The 20,518-nt window shown below is 48.9% G+C and overlaps 1 protein-coding gene across 1 annotated transcript in view; it reads right to left on the bottom strand.

Moving 5' to 3' along the window:
- Window positions 1-2,234: 2,234 nt before the first annotated feature.
- Window positions 2,235-20,518, bottom strand: part of SLC25A17 (solute carrier family 25 member 17) — a 337,066-nt gene continuing 318,782 nt past the window's right edge. The window contains exon 10 of the mRNA XM_086958413.1: window positions 2,235-2,811. Within this exon, the coding sequence (XP_086814539.1) occupies window positions 2,664-2,811 (148 nt within the window). The 3' untranslated portion in view covers window positions 2,235-2,663. The remainder of the gene's footprint in view (window positions 2,812-20,518) is intronic.

The following is a 20,518-nucleotide window of genomic DNA, read 5'->3' as shown; positions in this document are numbered from 1 at the left end:
GTGGATGACACTCTGCTCACATCTTAGTCGCCGCAAGGGCTACAACAGCTACTAAATGATTTTCAGGCAATTTGCCTGGAACGAGGGTTGGAGCTAAACAGCTCCAAAACAAAATGTATGCTTTTTTCATCAAGCTTAAAGACTAAATGCAAGAAGTGTCTGCATGTGGGTGGCCTTCCCCTAGAACTAGTGTCAGAGTTTGATTACCTTGGTATAAAATGTACACAGAATAGGAGTTGGCGCCCACAATTGGAAAGGGTGCATCTATCCTTAATTCAGCAAACAATGAATATAGTTAAAATTCATAGGAAAACTATATCCAGAAAGCTGACACCAGCCTTAGAGATATATAACGTCAAAGCGCCGTCTTATATAGTGTGGAGATGTGGAGCTGTTCAAATTGTAGTGATCTCTCAGTAACTGAACACCTCATTGAACTTCCGGTGTCCACCTCGCTGATTCCACTCTACTTAAATCTAGGCCAAGAAAGAATTGCCCATAAAATTATTCTTAGAATACTTATGTTTTGGCACCGGCTATGGTACACTGCAGCACTTGCTTCCTATAGGGTGGGTCTCCGTGATATAATGACACTAACGTGTGTGGACAAGATTCCTTGGAGCGCACAGTTAGGACTTTGCTATAAAAACTAGGATTAGATGTATTCTGGAGTCAACCAAAAACCCTAAGTCAGATTAACACACTCAGTCTTAAAGCTGCATACTGGGGCATTGTTGAGACCAATTGGATAATAAAATGTAAGGGTTCACTCACGATTGCTTTTATGAATTTTAAACTGACATCGACATTTGAGGCCATGATAGATGAAATCGAATCGCCGTTAGCAAGGAAACTATACTTACAGTTTTGGTGTGGTTGCCCACCTGTAAATAATTTTCAAAGAAAATGGTACAAAGTAGGTGAGAGGGTTGAAGGAAATTGCCCTTGCTGCCAAGGAATAACTGAGTCACTTGAACAGGTTTTCTTTTTTTGTCCCTTGTACTAACAATTAGAGCTAAATGGATAGCCCCACTATGCAGAAATCTGGGGGTAAGAAAGTACAAGGAGGCATATAGAAAACTGCAGTCAAATACAATGCGTATGATTGTATTGTATACAGCGAAGTTTTTAATGGCCATGTGGATTAGGCGTACTAAGTACTCCCCCGATAGTTCTTAGGTTGTACCATACTGTGTGGCTCCTGCTAAAGTTGTACTGTGTGCCTTGTGCTATTTTAAGTGAATGCTGTTTCTTTTACACTTTTTAAGTCTTTTAACATGTTTTATTGCTGTTTTAGGCTATTTTATGATGACGTTTTCAAGTACAAATAGGGATGTATTAGAAATTGTTTCACCTTGCTGCTATTCCAATGAAAAATAATGATGCATTCTGATCACTCTACTATGCTGCTACTGTAAAAAGACAGCAAACGTTTATTTATAATGTTATGTCTTATTTGTATTTTGTGTCTGCAAGTGCCTTGTTCTATGGTGTACTTTTATGATCTATAGTGATCTAAATAAAGGTATTTGATTCATTGATATAGCCTATTATAGTGATGCATACTGCTTTACTATGGTGCCATGGGACTCTCACTTCAATGATGGGAAATGATTCAAGCATGTGAATTTATGAATGATCCAAAACTGGAGAAGCACTGACTCCTTTGGAGTGCAAGCACTTTATCGCTGTGCTACCTATGCACAAACAACTCTAAAATATCTTACTTGAATAAGACCCAAAATGTGACTCTTACATATGGGACTCCAGAGACTCATGCAGTGCACAGGTGGCAGTGCTGGTACGGACCAACTAGAGAGAATGGAGCTCAGCAGTGGAAAACAGATTTTCTTGGCATAGTAGGTGTGCAGTAAAGCGAGAGATGAAGACAAGCTAAAGGAAAAAATAACTGGTTGACAAAGCCACCAAAAAACAGCCCATGTTGTTTCTTCTCCAGCGGCAAACAGGACCGACTGGGAGGAGGTGAAACAGACTATGTACCCTGGTTTAGGAGAAATGTTGCTAAAAGGGACAATGGGAATACTATTCACCTGTAACAGTCACTGTCTGGCACAGACATAATTCTAATTCTGAAGCTATCACTAAGTTCTGAGGGGAAATCTGTTGAGCTCAAAGAATGACATCTTAATGATAGTGTGACATAAGCGAACTCTCTCCTAAAACACACAGTAAAGAAATTAATTAACAGTTTAAGATCAATAAAAAAGACAAAATGACAAAGCAGGAAAGAAAATATATTTGGATGATTAAAAAAACAAGGAAGCTGGGGTGGCTGGCCCACACTGGGGCACTGCTGACAGCATATCTCACTGTTGGCTCAGTTCTACAATGTCCACTGGTTGACGAAATGATCTGTAAATACCTGTACATTATTAAAACAAAGCCCCAAGCGCCCTATGTCTAGAATACATAATCTGTGTCACCCTTGAAATAATAATAAGGATAATCTATCTTTCCTTGGTCCCACTGCCACAATCTTGCCATGTTTGTTCTGGAGAAGAAGCTGTGTCTCTTGGCATGTCCAGTCTAATACTCATGAGGTAGTACTGAATGACATGGCTCCTCTCCAGGTGCCCGATTCTTGATTCCATTGCGATGTTTTTTATTTGTTGGCTTGGCGAGTGCAGCCCAAGCCCCTCGGCTCAACGAGCAGTCCTTGTCCGCAGGCCCATCAGGGTGAATGTGGCCACAGACAGCTTCTCATAAATCATAAACATGAGGGCAGCAGTGAGCACTGTCTGCAGCAGCTTGGCTTCCAGCCCTTTATAGAGCCCCAATAGCCCCAGGCGCCTGCAAAGAAACAGAGAAATGATTACCTGTATCTTCAACATCAGGACGGTGGGAAAGCAATATTAAGATTCTCATCTCATCTTAAAAGAAAAAAAAAAGAAAAAAAAAAGATTCTCATCACAAAGAAACCAGGGTGAAGAATTGAGTCTACATGTGTTTTTTTCATACACGTATATATTTGAAGATATAGGATTCCAGAGGGTAGCTAGACGGTGAGCCCTAATCTTTGTGTTCATCCAGCTTGTTTTTATTTGTTCACCCTAGTTTCCCTGCCTCCTTCTTAGAGGTGTGTTACACTGCCACCATGAAACAAGTCACTGGTACACCACCTCCTACTTCACCTCCCTCCACAAACTCATTGAGATTCTCTTGCCCAGCCACCATCTTCATTCTCTACATGGAACTTTTTGGAACCTATTCAAAGACAGCAAAAGCAAGGCTCATCAATATAGTCAGAGACTCAAAATCTAAAAACAATCTAATGCAGAATTTCAATGTCAAGCACATACCCAGGGCTCAAACTCATACTACTGAATTTCTCTTGTATACCAACAGCACCAGACAACAACTGATTCAAACCTGGCTATCTGATATGAACCTAGATGCTTCACCTCTACGCCACCGACTACTTTCCAAACAGAAAAATAAAAAACACTATTCTCTTCTTCAAACACAACACCAAAAAGAACAAAACATAGTAACTGCTTCTGCTCTTGAAAAAAATGTTAAATAATTCATACCCCAAAAAACTTTAAAACAGTCCATGCTATCATCCTCTCTCACCTGAATGGAGGCAATGATTTGTTTAAAGGCCATCTCGACACCACACTGACCTCCCTCTCCTTAAAGGTATCCAACATGCTGCAGTTAGTCTCATTAAAGTTCTGAAGGAATGTGACCACATTACCCCAACACTGAAGGAACTACACTGGCTCTTCTCTCAAAGACAGCATTATAAAGGACAGCTACTTCATCTACAAGGCCACCAAAAAAGGCAACCCTCCATATTTGGTAGAGAAATTAACCACATTGGACAGGCGTTGTCATACCAAAAGTCAAGTCACAGCCAGAATGGAAACAAAGAAAAGAAAAACAAAATAAAGCAGGCCTTCTCCATTTACACTCACAGAATATGGAACGAGTACATCGGAAAGGAACTGAAAAAAAAACCTCTAAAAAAGACCATTACCACCCTACATAATAGTAACCTATCTCCCTTTATAATCTTTTATCTATAAAAATGATCCTAAAATAATATCCGAGGGCTTAGGCTCACTGCTCTAATGCTTTCTGGCTGGGTTTGTGCTATAGAAATACACAAGCTTCTTACCTTCAGTAACACTCTTTCAGGTGGATACTCTTCGCTAAACACAGATGGGTCTGCTTGTGAATCTCCCCAGGGACCAAACTGGAACTAGAACCCTTACAGCCATCATTCCTGAATGCTGGCAGGTAGTACCAGTGGCCTCCCTTGCGCCTCTCTCCCGCCTCCAGACATGACACACATGGAGCTGAATAAAGGTGTCACGCTTGCTGTCTTACGTTAGTTTATACATGATTTTTTCGGAGCCCCAAGACATAGAGCAATACTGAATAATTATGGATATTGAAAGTGTGCTTCACTAATTTGGAACCATAAAACAGGGAAAAGGGCAGGTGGTGCAGCATCTGCAGTTAATAACAAGCATTTACAATGCAATGGTTTCGCCTTTGGAAAAGTTAGAGCTATTGGCGTTGTAAATGACAAAATTTGTATTTATGTGTTGGTTTTGAAAACAGATAAATAAATGGCATTGTCATTTACATTGCCATTAGCTTAATCTCTGCAGTCACTCTGCAGTCACTCTGCACTCCCTAGTCACTCTGCACTCCCTAGCATTCTGCAGTCACTCTGCACTCCCTAGTCACTCTGCACTCCCTAGCATTCTGCAGTCACTCTGCACCCCCTAGCATTCTGCAGTCACTCTGCACCCCCTAGCATTCTGCAGTCACTCTGCACTCCCTAGCATTCTGCAGTCACTCTGCACTCCCTAGCATTCTGCAGTCACTCTGCACTCCCTAGCATTCTGCAGTCACTCTGCACTCCCTAGCATTCTGCAGTCACTATGCACTCCCTAGCATTCTGCAGTCACTCTGCACTCCCTAGCATTCCGCAGTCACTCTGCACTCTAGCACTCCCTAGCACTCTGCAGTCACTCTGCACTCCCTAGTCACTCTGCACTCCCTAGTCACTCTGCACTCCCTAGTCACTCTGCACTCCCTAGTCACTCTGCACTCCCTAGTCACTCTGCACTCCCTAGTCACTCTGCACTCCCTAGTCACTCTGCACTCCCTATCATTCTGCAGTCACTCTGCACTCCCTAGCATTCTGCAGTCACTCTGCACTCCCTAGCATTCTGCAGTCACTCTGCACTCCCTAGTCACTCTGCACTCCCTAGTCACTCTGCACTCCCTAGTCACTCTGCACTCCCTAGTCACTCTGCAGTCACTCTGCACTCCCTAGCAGTCACTCTGCAGTCCCTAGCACTCTGCAGTCACTCTGCACTCCCTAGCACTCTGCAGTCACTCTGCACTCCCTAGTCACTCTGCACTCCCTAGTCACTCTGCACTCCCTAGTCACTCTGCACTCCCTAGTCACTCTGCACTCCCTAGTCACTCTGCACTCCCTAGTCACTCTGCACTCCCTAGTCACTCTGCACTCCCTAGTCACTCTGCACTCCCTAGTCACTCTGCACTCCCTAGTCACTCTGCACTCCCTAGTCACTCTGCACTCCCTAGTCACTCTGCACTCCCTAGCATTTTGCAGTCACTCTGCACTCCCTAGCATTCTGCAGTCACTCTGCACTCCCTAGTCACTCTGCACTCCCTAGTCACTCTGCACTCCCTAGTCACTGTGCAGTCACTCTGCACTCCCTAGTCACTCTGCAGTCACTCTGCACTCCCTAGCAGTCACTCTGCACTCCCTAGCAGTCACTCTGCAGTCACTCTGCACTCCCTAGCAGTCACTCTGCAGTCCCTAGCACTCTGCAGTCACTCTGCACTCCCTAGCACTTTGCAGTCACTCTGCACTCTCTAGCACTCCCTAGTCACTCTGCACTCCCTTGCACTCCCTAGCACTCTGCACTCCCTAGTCACTCTGCACTCCCTAGCACTCCCTAGCACTCTGCACTCCCTAGTCACTCTGCACTCCCTAGTCACTCTGCACTCCCTAGTCACTCTGCGCTCCCTAGTCACTCTGCACTCCCTAGTCACTCTGCACTCCCTAGTCACTCTGCACTCCCTAGCATTCTGCAGTCACTCTGCACTACCTAGCATTCTGCAGTCACTCTGCACTCCCTAGCATTCTGCAGTCACTATGCACTCCCTAGCATTCTGCAGTCACTCTGCACTCCCTAGCATTCTGCAGTCACTATGCACTCCCTAGCATTCTGCAGTCACTATGCACTCCCTAGCAGTCACTCTGCAGTCACTATGCACTCCCTAGCAGTCACTCTGCAGTCACTATGCACTCCCTAGCAGTCACTCTGCAGTCACTATGCAGTCCCTAGCACTCCCTAGTCACTCTGCACTCTCTAGCACTCCCTAGTCACTCTGCACTCTCTAGCACTCCCTAGTCACTCTGCACTCTCTAGCACTCCCTAGTCACTCTGCACTCTCTAGCACTCCCTAGTCACTCTGCACCCCCTTGCACTCCCTAGTCACTCTGCACTCCCTAGTCACTCTGCACTCCCTAGTCACTCTGCACTCCCTAGTCACTCTGCACTCCCTAGTCACTCTGCACTCCCCAGTCACTCTGCACTCCCCAGTCACTCTGCACTCCCTAGCACTCCCTAGTCACTCTGCACTCTCTAGCACTCCCTAGCACTCCCTAGTCACTCTGCACTCTCTAGCACTCCCTAGTCACTCTGCACCCCCTTGCACTCCCTAGTCACTCTGCACTCCCTAGTCACTCTGCACTCCCTAGTCACTCTGCACTCCCCAGTCACTCTGCACTCCCCAGTCACTCTGCACTCCCCAGTCACTCTGCACTCCCTAGCACTCCCTAGTCACTCTGCACTCTCTAGCACTCCCTAGCACTCCCTAGTCACTCTGCACTCCCTTGCACTCCCTAGCACTCTGCACTCCCTAGTCACTCTGCACTCCCCTGCACTCCCTAGTCACTTTGCACTCCCTAGTCACTCTGCACTCCCTAGTCACTCTGCACTCCCTAGCATTCTGCAGTCACTCTGCACTCCCTAGCATTCTGCAGTCACTCTGCACTCCCTAGCATTCTGCAGTCACTATGCACTCCCTAGCATTCTGCAGTCACTCTGCACTCCCTAGCATTCTGCAGTCACTCTGCACTCCCTAGCATTCTGCAGTCACTCTGCACTCCCTAGCATTCTGCAGTCACTATGCACTCCCTAGCATTCTGCAGTCACTCTGCACTCCCTAGCATTCTGCAGTCACTCTGCACTCCCTAGCATTCTGCAGTCACTATGCACTCCCTAGCATTCTGCAGTCACTATGCACTCCCTAGCATTCTGCAGTCACTATGCACTCCCTAGCAGTCACTCTGCAGTCACTATGCAATCCCTAGCAGTCACTCTGCAGTCACTATGCAGTCCCTAGCAGTCCCTAGCACTCCCTAGTCACTCTGCACTCTCTAGCACTCCCTAGTCACTCTGCACTCTCTAGCACTCCCTAGTCACTCTGCACTCTTTAGCACTCCCTAGTCACTCTGCACCCCCTTGCACTCCCTAGTACTCTGCAGTCACTCTGCACTCCCTAGTCACTCTGCACTCCCTAGTCACTCTGCACTCCCTAGTCACTCTGCACTCCCTAGCATTCTGCAGTCACTCTGCACTACCTAGCATTCTGCAGTCACTCTGCACTCCCTAGCATTCTGCAGTCACTATGCACTCCCTAGCATTCTGCAGTCACTCTGCACTCCCTAGCATTCTGCAGTCACTATGCACTCCCTAGCATTCTGCAGTCACTATGCACTCCCTAGCAGTCACTCTGCAGTCACTATGCACTCCCTAGCAGTCACTCTGCAGTCACTATGCACTCCCTAGCAGTCACTCTGCAGTCACTATGCAGTCCCTAGCACTCCCTAGTCACTCTGCACTCTCTAGCACTCCCTAGTCACTCTGCACTCTCTAGCACTCCCTAGTCACTCTGCACTCTCTAGCACTCTGCACTCTCTAGCACTCCCTAGTCACTCTGCACCCCCTTGCACTCCCTAGTCACTCTGCACTCCCTAGTCACTCTGCACTCCCTAGTCACTCTGCACTCCCTAGTCACTCTGCACTCCCTAGTCACTCTGCACTCCCCAGTCACTCTGCACTCCCTAGCACTCCCTAGTCACTCTGCACTCTCTAGCACTCCCTAGCACTCCCTAGTCACTCTGCACTCTCTAGCACTCCCTAGTCACCCTGCACCCCCTTGCACTCCCTAGTCACTCTGCACTCCCTAGTCACTCTGCACTCCCTAGTCACTCTGCACTCCCTAGTCACTCTGCACTCCCTAGTCACTCTGCACTCCCCAGTCACTCTGCACTCCCCAGTCACTCTGCACTCCCTAGCACTCCCTAGTCACTCTGCACTCCCTAGCACTCCCTAGTCACTCTGCACTCTCTAGCACTCCCTAGCACTCCCTAGTCACTCTGCACTCCCTTGCACTCCCTAGCACTCTGCACTCCCTAGTCACTCTGCACTCCCCTGCACTCCCTAGTCACTTTGCACTCCCTAGTCACTCTGCACTCCCTAGTCACTCTGCACTCCCTAGCATTCTGCAGTCACTCTGCACTCCCTAGCATTCTGCAGTCACTCTGCACTCCCTAGCATTCTGCAGTCACTCTGCACTCCCTAGCATTCTGCAGTCACTATGCACTCCCTAGCATTCTGCAGTCACTCTGCACTCCCTAGCATTCTGCAGTCACTCTGCACTCCCTAGCATTCTGCAGTCACTCTGCACTCCCTAGCATTCTGCAGTCACTATGCACTCCCTAGCATTCTGCAGTCACTCTGCACTCCCTAGCATTCTGCAGTCACTCTGCACTCCCTAGCATTCTGCAGTCACTATGCACTCCCTAGCATTCTGCAGTCACTATGCACTCCCTAGCAGTCACTCTGCAGTCACTGTGCAATCCCTAGCAGTCACTCTGCAGTCACTATGCAGTCCCTAGCAGTCCCTAGCACTCCCTAGTCACTCTGCACTCTCTAGCACTCCCTAGTCACTCTGCACTCTCTAGCACTCCCTAGTCACTCTGCACTCTCTAGCACTCCCTAGTCACTCTGCACCCCCTTGCACTCCCTAGTACTCTGCAGTCACTCTGCACTCCCTAGTCACTCTGCACTCCCTAGTCACTCTGCACTCCCTAGTCACTCTGCACTCCCTACTCTGCACTCTCTACTCTGCACTCTCTACTCTGCACTCTCTACTCTGCACTCTCTCTACTCTGCACTCTCTCTACTCTGCACTCTCTCTACTCTGCACTCTCTCTACTCTGCACTCTCTCTACTCTGCACTCTCTCTACTCTGCACTCTCTCTACTCTGCACTCTCTACTCTGCACTCTCTACTCTGCACTCTCTACTCTGCACTCTCTACTCTGCACTCTCTACTCTGCACTCTCTACTCTGCACTCTCTACTCTGCACTCTCTACTCTGCACTCTCTACTCTGCACTCTCTACTCTCTACTCTGCACTCTCTACTCTGCACTCTACACACTTACTCTGCACAAAGATCCGTTATAATTAAAATAAAACGATGAGTAAAAAATTATATGAAGTAATCTTCCTCGAGTTTTTCTAGCACCCGATTCTCTCCCTTCCTTCCCCCTTCTAGCTCCCCACCTCACCTTCTGCCCACACTTTTTCAGATTATGCTGTGAATGGGTGCAAGTATTTATTTTACTTAATGCAGTTTTATATAGCGTAAACTTTTCTAGCACCCGATTCTCTCCCTTCCTTCCCCCTTCTAGCTCCCCACCTCACCTTCTGCCCACACTTTTTAGGTTTCGCCTGTCGAAAGCTGCGGAAGCACTGTTTCGCGCAGGCGAAATCTTTTGTTTTGCAGTATGTGGGCTTTGTCCCGCCTCTTTTTCCATTGGCTAGCTCCATAAATGGAGGCTAGCCATTGGAAAACAGAGGCGTCCGTCATTCTGCGAGGCGACTCGTGGGCGTTCCTGAGATTTTTTCTAATTTTTTCCGTGTTGTTTTCGTCTTTTCAGGAGTGCCTTCAGCCGGATTGGTGTTGCTTTTATTTGCGTTCAGGTAAGATGCATTTTGTTTATATTTTTAACTGTTTGTTTCTCGACTTTGTGTGTCTAGTTGCTGCCCCGTGTTGTGAATGTTTCGCTTTGCACGGGATGCTTGTAACTGATGTTTTTTTTTTATTTCCGATTTTCTTTGGCTTGGGGCCTTGGCTCGTCTACGGCTTGTTTAATTTTCTTGCCTCCCTGCCCCCCCCTCCCGCTGTCCGTCCCCCCCCCCCCCCCCCTCCCCCCCACCCCCGCTGTGTCTATGGCCCCTTGTTATGTCTTTGTATTGTTGGATTTGTAGTCCTCGTTTTACCACGGAAGAAAAAAACCTTCAAATCCCAGATTGCAGAAGCAAGACCGTGGAGTGGATGACGTACTCAAGCATGGAAGTGGGGAACTGGGGAGCTGTGAATCCGCCGGGTTGACTGGGGACTCCGGGAAAGCAGGGGCTTTGATAAATGAGACGCAGCGCAGCCATTCTCGTGACTTAAGGGCTGGAACGGCCGACTCTGAAGCTGGGGATCCGCGTTCGAGTCTTGGCAGCCTCGACATCCTGCGTTTCTGCCTAAAAATGGTGTCCGTCCGTAATGCAACTGGTGCTCGCGTACAGCGCTCTGATACTTTCGGGTCGAGTTTGTGCTATATAAAATAGCAAAATATTCACAATGTGTACTCGTGTGCATAGTACAACCCTGCTCACCGCTTTTGTGGATGTCCATGATGACATGTCCGGCAGGTTTTCTATGTCTGCATTTTGCTCACATATAGATATGCCTCTTTCGTCTGCACCAGCCTATCAATGATGTGTGGTCATTTCTACATCACCTCGAACACCACCCCTCCCGAGTGTCATCTACCACGACCCCCTAAGCCCCTTTCACCCATCCCTTCACTCTTGTCTCGGCTCTATACTTGCCAAACCTTCATTCCAAGACGCCTTCCAGTTACCCCAATCTCTCAGTCCACCTCCCCTTCATTTCCTCCTCCCTGCCTATCTCTCCTGAGTCCGTCTTCTCCTCTGGTGCCCCTTCTTCCCACCATCAGTTTATGACCCTTTGCCTCACCTACCTCTCCATCACTCCACACAGACCCCCGCTGCATCCCGTCTGTTATTCAGCTCCAGCCCCTGCCGAGCCTCAGCCAGGCTCCCTTCCAACCCTCTCATCCTATCCTTCTCACATCTCCTTCACTTCGTCCCTCCTTCTCTCCACTACCCGGTTTCCCTCAGCCATTCTTCCCTCTGCAGCCAGCTTGTCCGGCCCCCTTCCTTCAGCTCTCCTGACGTTTCTTCTCTTCATCTCCTCCGTCGTCTCCCCCCTTCCATTCAGGCCCCTTCCCTTCGTACCCACTTCCTATGTCCCTCCCTATCCCTACACCCAATAACTCTGTCCCTCAAAAATTGAGAACGACATACGAGGAGGAAATCTTGACCAAAAGTTGTCACAACGAGAAGCCATCCTCATAATGAAATTCAACACTGCTACCTCAGGGCTGAATGAAATTTCAGAAATCTTCAGAGGTAACACCTAAATAAGAATGCAACAGGAAGTATTGCTGTCCCCCTTTTTTCCTGAGCCTCCGCACAATGCTGTGGAATAGTGCAAGGACTTTATAAGGTTTCTAAAATTAACATACGGCGGGTGACTACAGCAACCATGATGCATCTACAGTTGCAAACGCCGACTCGAGTTGGAATGAGAGCTCAGTCATTGAAATTCGTTTTTTAAATCCAGAACATAAGCCCCAATACTAAATATATGGTCACGACGATGACAATTTTAGACATCTACCGCCGTGTTGTGTCCGTAAATAATCCTAAAACCAAGTTAGCTAAATCGAGCACTTCCCCTTTAAATGCATCTGAGTCACATGACCAGACACTGATCTTTCCGGAAGGGCAGACCGGAGACACCGTGTGTTTGGCGCGATCACAATCAAGGTTTAAAGTAAGTGACACCTCGATAACGAGACCGTACGTGTGTAAGCGGGGAGGTCTCTTAAACCCAGTGCTAAATTTAGCGAAGAGTCTAATCCAGCACCCTTTTTAACTTGGGGTAATTCGTTACAGGGAATCCTGACCTCACGGCAACCCAAACAACCCAATTGACTTCACCATCAGACACATGCGAATTGTGAAGCGCCGTCCGGTGCCGCTACCCTAGACTCCACACCGGGTAGGTTGTATGACTACAGTAGACTCTTCTGAGATCTGAGGCTGTTAGGGCTTTGCACCAACCGCATTTTTTCCTCTCTTACAGACACTCCAAGCAGTTCTCTGAGCTTGTGAGGTGAGTATTTCACACAAGGACAGCTTGTCCACCCCGACCTTTTGTTAAAGTAAATAGAATGTCATTGGTGTCTATTTTTCTTTTCTTTATTGTTACAGTGTCCACACACGAACTCCTTTAAATCGATCACGAAAGTGTCCCTATCTAGGAGGCTAAAGGTAAGTAGGATTAAGCCAGCTGGTGGCTGCTTTTGATAGTGAGTTGAAAGGTGTTAGAGTATGGAGCCTAATTTAGCTCGCTTGTTTTTTTGTTTTTTTAGAAATTATATTGATCCTTAGGAGAACCCCGCTAATGAGGGTGTTCGAAACGCGTCGATCTTTAGGGTCAAGTGTCAACAACATGAATACACTGTAAAGACTGGATTCAAACTGATTACATTGGGTCTAACTCTGTAGAATGCTTTTGCAAATCTGAAATTCATTTCATTTTGCTAATAGTTTGTATTTCAAACAATTTGTGTTGTCACTGACCAATACCTCAGTGGTATGATTCAAAAATTATTTTTGTTTTTTTGTTATATAGTGTGTATGTGAAAAGAGCGACTGTAGTGAGAAAGGTTTGGTATGGGTGTGCTGTCAATATAATTAAGGAGTTGTTCTTCATTTGTGTTTTTGCACTTATTGTATATATCTGTATATTTTGTATATTTATATTTGCACATGCACAGAAATGTCTTTGAAAAAATGACAAAGCTTTCTGATGATAAAAAGAAAAAATGATTATAATAAATCAGTAACTAAAAGTTATATGAGACTGCCATGTTTTATTCATAGCAGCTTTCTGTGAGGTTATAATCCCCTTGAAAACGTTATCCAGTACTGGCACTAGTGTTGTTGTTTGAGTTTAATTAGGCTTAGCCTTACTGTTGAGGAGTCAAGACCCAGTTTTGTTCCTGCAAGATAGCAGAGTGAGCGGACATGTTCTTTTCGAGCTCCGCTCCCACTTACAACCGCAGTCTCAGCTTTCAGTTCCCCGTCGGAGGCTTCGTTTCTGAGAAGTGCACACAGTTGAAGCAGCGGGCCGTTCTGCTCACCAGCACCTGCTCGTTTGAGCGTCCCCGGATCGGCTCGCAGCTCCGGCACCCGGGGATGGGAGAGGCCGGACCTGTTACGTGGCCTGCTGACTGGCCTCAGAGCTACGGGGCTACAACTCTGCTTCTGCTGTCGGGCCCCTGGAGGGTGTCTGGCCGTTAGCGCTGCCTGGATGCACCCTGCCCCGATGCTACTCGGGACGTGGGCACAAAGACATAGCTCCGGGCCGGGGGTCGCGGCGGCCTAGCAGTCACGCGGGCCCACTGGAGGTGGACTGACTCTGCCATCGGCAGTGAGGGAGGCGCAGCTCGCACCACCGGAGAGCAAAGCAAGTGCCCTACAGACCGCCGCCGACCCTGCTCACAGCTTGCCTGGGGCCCTGCACTACCTGACAGCTGGTTGCGGCCTACTCGAGGCCGGTGGAATACAGGAGGGCCCTGGAACACTGTGGTGCTGAAGCATCCGACATGTGGCGGCATCTTCTGGGGAGGACTTGGAGGCTCGCCTGACAAGAATGCTGTGACCGTGAGCGTAGCCACCTGGACGGGCACGCTCTGGTGGAGCCGCGTGGTCCCAGTCGCAGGTGAGGACTATTGCAGCGGGGAGCTAACGGCATTTCCTGTCGATGATTGGCCCCACTTTGTGCGCTCCCTGTCCGGCTTGGTGTGGCCCCTTGATACAGGTTGAATAATATTGAAAGCAGAGGCCATCTTGATAGCACTATTCACATGCAGTGTCAATGGATGTCAGGGGGACAGATGGAGATGCAGCGCCAGTGCTCCACGAAGTTTACTCTCCGCCATCACTAGCGCACTGGTCGCCCTAGGGAGGCGTGCGGTGCTGGCAGGACTCCGTTGCCACCTGCAGTGAAAGCTGTGGAGCGGAACCCCCCCTGTGGTGGCCCGCGCAGCACGAAGGCGCAGCAACCTTTCCTCTGAGAGTAGGTGTGTTCCCCCACTTAACCAGCAACCACCCGGCAGCCTCCCCTGTCTAGTGGCCCTACACGTCGCCTGATCGGAACGACCTGCTTGTTTCACGATAGCTGCAGCCAAAAACAAAAAGGACAGATCAGTGAAGGACCTCCTATTGAAAGCAGCAGGGGAAGCCTCGAGCTCTGGCACAAAGCCCACTGGGGAAGGACCAGACAGCGCAGTCACTAGGGAGTTTTTGGAGTCCCTGTTTGCCTCGCAAAAGGAGGACATTTTAGACATAAAATCATGCGGATCTCCAAGAAGGTCTGGAGAGATGTGGATGCGGTGGGAGAGCGGGTTGCCGCCCTGGAGGATTCCACGACAGCAAGGGATGAAGAGATCGCAGCTCTCCAACAAGAAGTCCAGCGGCTGCAGGATCAGCAGCTAGACCTCAAAGCACACTCTGAAGACCTAGAGAATAGGTCTCGGAGGAACAATATTCGCATTTGTGCGGTACCAACTGGGACAGAAGGAGAAGATCTCGAAGGTTATGTGCAGGACCTTTTCAGTACGATCTTGGGCACGTCAGCGGAGTCCGCAGTCAAGCTAGACCGCTGCCACCGAGTGGGCCCGCTTCGTAAGCCGAACCATCCCCCTGGTGACATCTTGATATGTGTCCATAATTATACAGTGAAGGAAGAGATCCTCAAAGTGGGCCACTCCAGTCAGCCTCTCCACTTCAGGGACCACACCCCTCATCTCTTTCAGGACCGGGCGGCAGGCACCCTCCAGAAGAGACAAGACTTCCGCCCATTTACTAATCACCGTCGCTCACAAAATATTTCCTATGTCTGGGGCCACCCCTTTGGCCTCATCTTACGTCCCAACAGGAAGTAATACCATGTTCCCTCTTTGTCCGACACCTGCAAGGTGCTGAAGCTGTCCCATGACAATCTGTCTTCTCATCAAGATGCCTCGGAGCAGGATACACAGAGACCTTTGGGACGCGGGCCCCAAGGCAGCCGAAATCTGGATCGCCTTCGTCCTGACATGGCCACCATTATAAAAGAAAAGTCTGCTGTACTCCGGACTATGACAGGCACAGAAGGAGGATCTTTGGACACAAATGAGTGAAGGTAAAGCACCTTTGAGGTTATAGCGTCTATTGTGGGTCCGGTGGGAGTGGTGGGATTGCTTTGTTTCTTTTTGGAGATGTCTCATTTCTTTGGCAGTCCCCTTTGAATACTGCCCAGCTTCCAAGAGAGACTTTGTGTTGTTTCACTGTTATGGGATTTGTTTGCTTTGTTTTAGTGTGGGGTGGGTACTCTCTCTGGTGGGCTTTCTAGCCTTGGTTCCTGTGATAGTGTCTGTCCATCTCCACATACACACTCAGTCCCCTATGGGTCTTTGCTGGGTACGTCGCCTTAGCCATAGTATCCAGTGGCTTTCCTCCCAATGATGGCTGTCCAGGTAGTCAGTGTTAATGTCAAAGGCCTTAACAACCCCACTAAAAGGAAAGCTATGCTCTCCATCGAAAATGCACAAGGGGAAGTGTGCCTACTCCAAGAAACTCACCTCCTCCACGGTGATACACACCACATGCAACATAGATGGTCACAGTGGCGGCGATTAAAGGGCGCCTCCTCGTGCTACGACTACGCATAGGGCCCACCACTATCACAATTGTTTCACTTTACTCTCCCAATGAACACCAAGAGACATTCCTGCTGAATGCCATGGCCGAGGTGCTGCATACACCTGACTCCCGGGTGGTGGTGGGGGGGGGATCTGAATCTAGTTACGGATGTAGGGGTGGATCGCTCGTGTCCAGGAACAGGCGGGGCAGGAGCTATATTGGAAATGGGAGAGCGTGGCTTGATGATTGCGGAATTAGAGATGCATTGCGCTGCTTACACCTGGGTGACAGGGATTACTCCTTCTACTCTGCAGCCCATAAGACATATGCTCGCTTGGACCACTTCCTTGTCTCCCAGGCAGCGTGGACCTGTACCCAGGCCTTTAATATCAAGGCCCGCTCTTTATCGGACTATGCTCATGTTACCCAGATGCTGCACCTTCCTTACGCGCAGCTGTCCCCATCACACTGGCGCCTGCGAGACACACTCCTGCGGTTCCCGCAAGTGGTGGAGGATCTCTGACTTACACTGACTGACTACTTAGCGCTCAATGACGATGGTACCACGCCCTTGGCCTCCGTTTGGGAGGCGCTTAAGTTAGTTGTGAGGGGGCTCTCATCGCCAAAGCTGCCTATTATAATAAAAGCAGGCATGACAAGCGTCAAGATATCGGAGACCGGGTTAAGGAACTCAAGGCCATCCACAAACGCACCGGTGCTCCCCGAATATCCGCCAGCTGGAGAAAGAGCGGCTCCAGCTGAAACGCCTGGACCTTGACAGAGCCGAATAGGCAGTTCTTGCTGGCACACTGCCTCAGCAGTCAGCAGCAGGCCCAGGCGGTGAAAGCGGTTTAGGGGGCCCAAGGGATGGATGTAACTGATGACTGATATTGCTGCGGCCTTTCGCGCTTTTTATGCGAACCTCTATATCACCGAGTCCCCCGCCCTTGCAGACCCTCTTGAGTATCTATGCGGTGCAGCGGTTACCCCTCTTCAGCTTGTGAGGCAGGAGGACGAGAGGCCCTCATTCGAATCGAAGGGGTGCTCTCCGCTATTGCATGACTGAAGCTTATGAAAGTCCCTGGTCCAGACGGGTTTAGTGCCCTCTTCTACAAAACTTACTGCGTGGAGCTGGCACCATTGCTTACCCAACTATTCAATTCCTTTACAGATACAGGCACACTTACGACTACGATTCTCCAGGTGATTCCCAAACTAGGGAAAGACCCGCTGTTTTGCAGGTCAAATCGACCAATTTCCCTGCTAAATATAGATGCAAAGTTATTCTCGAGCATTTTGGCCCATAGGCTTAACTCTCTCATGCCTGGCTTGGTCGGCCCGGACCAGTCGGGCTTTATTACAAGCAGGCAGTGTGGGGACAACACCAAAATAATTTGCCACCAAATTGACAAGGTGCACAGGTCAAGGAAAGAGGCTCTTCTGCTGGCAGTTGATGCCGAGATGGCCTTTGACCGGGTACACTGGCCATATCTATTTGCCACCCTAGAGCTGTTTGGCATAGGGCCTAGGTTTCGCAATTGGGTGGCAAACATTTATAGTGCCCCTACGGCGCAGGTCAGGGCCAACGACGTGCTCTCGAGAGACTTTGCGGTGAAGAGGGGCATCAGACAAGGCTGTACCCTCTCCCCGCTGCTCTGAGCCCTTTATATGGAGCTGTTTGCTCAGCGGCTTTGGGAGAACGCGCAGGCGCAGGGCATCCCCTTTGGGGCCGACTGCCATTTAATTAGTCTCTATGCCGATTATGTTATCTTCTTGTTGGCACATCCCCTAGCTTCTATGCCGGCCGTAGCGGCAGATCTACAAGCCTTCAGTCAAGTCTCTGGGTTTAAAATAAATTTGCAGAAATTGCAAGTGCTGAATCTCACTGCAAAGCCCTCCACTATGGATGCTTTACAGACCCCATTTGACTTTGACTGGGTGACAGGGGGCATTACATACCTGGGGTTGGTCCTACACAATAGTCTGGATAAGACTGCAGAAGTGAACTATTCTACTCTACTCTCACGTGTTCGGAAGGATCACGCCCAATGGTGTCGTCTGCCCTTGTCATGGCTTGGTAGACTGGCCGCAATAAAAAATGAATGTTCTACCCCGGGCCCTGTACCTTTTTCAGACCCTTCACCTATTGCCACCTCCGAATGCGCTCTCGCACATCCAAACGGAGATTGAACGCTTCATTTGGGGCCTGACCTCGCCCCGACTGCAAAAAACATTACTACAGCACCCCAAGAAAGACGGCAGCTTGGCTTTGCCCAACCTCACTCGCTACTTCCAGGCCTCCCTGCTGCGGTATCTTGTAGAATGGAATCGTCCTATGACAGAGAAGCATTGGGTATTCATGGATCAGACAGTTGCAGGTCGGCATATCTGGAGGGAGGTCTGGCTGCTAGGTTGGCACGCTCTTGGGGAGTCTATTCCTCACCAGTCACACACCCTACCATGTTAGCTTGGGACAGGGTGGTTAAACGGGCGAATCTCACTACTACCCCCTCGCCCAGGTCCCCAATATCCCCCCCGGGATGGACAAGGGTGTTGGCACGCGTTGGGTGGAGGGCGGATGTAAGTGTCTGGGACAGCTGTTCGACTTGCGGGGCCACATTCCCTTTTAGGAGCTTCAGGAGGATTATGACCTTGCGGAGTCGCATCTTTTTCTACATATGCAAATGCTGCACTGGACCTCTAGCCCCTTGGTGCGTCCCCTGGTTGGCAGACAGATGCTACCATTTGAGAAGTGGATTTTTCTGAAAAAGAATGACCGCAGGCTCATCTCCGAATTATACGCCTTCCTCGCACAAGGAGTTAAAGGGGCTTGTTCCGCAGAACAGAGACGGTGGGAAGCAGAGATTGGTCACACCCTTTCAGATAAAGATTGGGAGAATATTTTTTACAGATCACATCCTTTTAGCACACTCTATGGGTCACACAGACAGCATTTAAAATTGTATTCTACTGGTATTATACCCCGGCCCGAATATCTAGCTGGAGTTCTCAGAGCGATGGCCTCTGCTGGCAAGGGTGCAGGAGTCCGAGTACTCTTCTTTACTTGCTGTGGCACTGCCCCAAGCTTACAAGAAACTGGGACAAAATCCTTGACGAAATAGACAGGGCCTTTGACACGACTATCCAGAGATTTCCTGCCTACACCATTTTAGGACTCCCCCACGCACTAACCTTCCCTCTGCGCTCAGTTAAAGATAAGCAAATTGCCTTGGCTCTGAATGCCCGCACCATGTTATACTGGTAGGCTGGAAGACTGATAGCATCTCAGACCACTCACAATGGCTACTCCAACTGTGGTCCCTTCTAGGTATGGAGCGATTGTCTAATGCTACACATGGGGACAAGTCTGAATACACTAAGGTATGGGCTCCTTTCATCACAATCTGATCTTCCAAGTTCTGGGAACTTACCTGCCCTGTTTATCTGCGGCTTCTAAAGCTAATCCCCGAGAGCCAAGAGGGAACCTAGTGTGGGTGACTTCCTATGAACCCCGGGGGACTAGCAACCTTCCTTTAGGGTCATATAGGTTTTTCTGTGTGTACTGAGACTCACCGAAAGAGAGGCGGGGTGGGGTGGGGGTGGGGGAGGGCCTGGGTTTACATGTTCAGTAACTTGGTTTGTTCTCTTTTCTCCTTCTTTCTTTTTTGATTTGTTTAAAAGCAGACATACTTGCTTCAAATGAGCTATGGTGTGTCCTTATACTATGGTCATGTGTATACAAGTGGCCCTACAGACCTTTTTGTGTTCCCTTCATGAAGCAATAGGATTATTACTTGCTCCACGATATTGAATGCGGCCGGCCCAAGATGGGTTGTAGGCGGCATGCTGTGTTAATTACCTGTTTAGTTGTCTCATGAACCATAAGCTCAGTTTCCTGCTCTTTACTTGTGAGGTCGCCGGCCCAGTGGGTTGTAGGCAAGGACGCACTGTATCTTTCTCTGTCATGTGTTCTGCCAATAAAAACCGATTTAATTCTAAAAAAGGCAGGTGGTGCAGCATCTGCCGTTAGATACAGTGTGAAACAGAAAGGTGTGTCAACTAAGGTAAGGTACTTGCTCTACTTCTAACTGCAGGTTCACCACCTTGTGAATCATCACTAAAGCAGACTTGACACCAGGAATTCCAGCAGGACCGAGTGGATAATAATACCCTCTATGTGTATGTGAGAGACAATGGAATAGTGCCTGAAAAGTTATGGATGAATGCCCAAATGGAACCTTAGCAGATGTTGAAAAAAGGAACACCCTGACCAAGGGCTATAGGACTGGCCTTTGTCGTCGTGGAATGAGCCCAAAGGCACTCGCAAGGATCAGTCTTAGCCAATTTGCAACAGTTTAATGCAAAGGAGGATGAATTGCAACAAGGTCTCATTTCATTACCCTTCCTCACACAAGGGTATCCAAACAGCTGTTCATCCACTTGGAACTGCAAATCCTATCAATCTAGAAACTAAGGGCCCACAAAGGATCCAACTGGTGTAGCCTCTCTTCTTCTGTAAGGAGATGTGATGGATGAAGAAAGCAGAGGGCGTGATGAACTGCTCCACATGAAAAGGTGACACCACTTTGGAAGAA

The sequence above is a fragment of the Lissotriton vulgaris genome, chromosome 1_1 (genome assembly GCF_964263255.1).
Source record: "Lissotriton vulgaris chromosome 1_1, aLisVul1.2, whole genome shotgun sequence".
NCBI classification, from domain to species: domain Eukaryota; kingdom Metazoa; phylum Chordata; class Amphibia; order Caudata; family Salamandridae; genus Lissotriton; species Lissotriton vulgaris.
The sequence above is the reverse complement of the archived record's forward strand: the minus strand, read 5'-3'. Positions and strand labels throughout refer to the sequence as shown.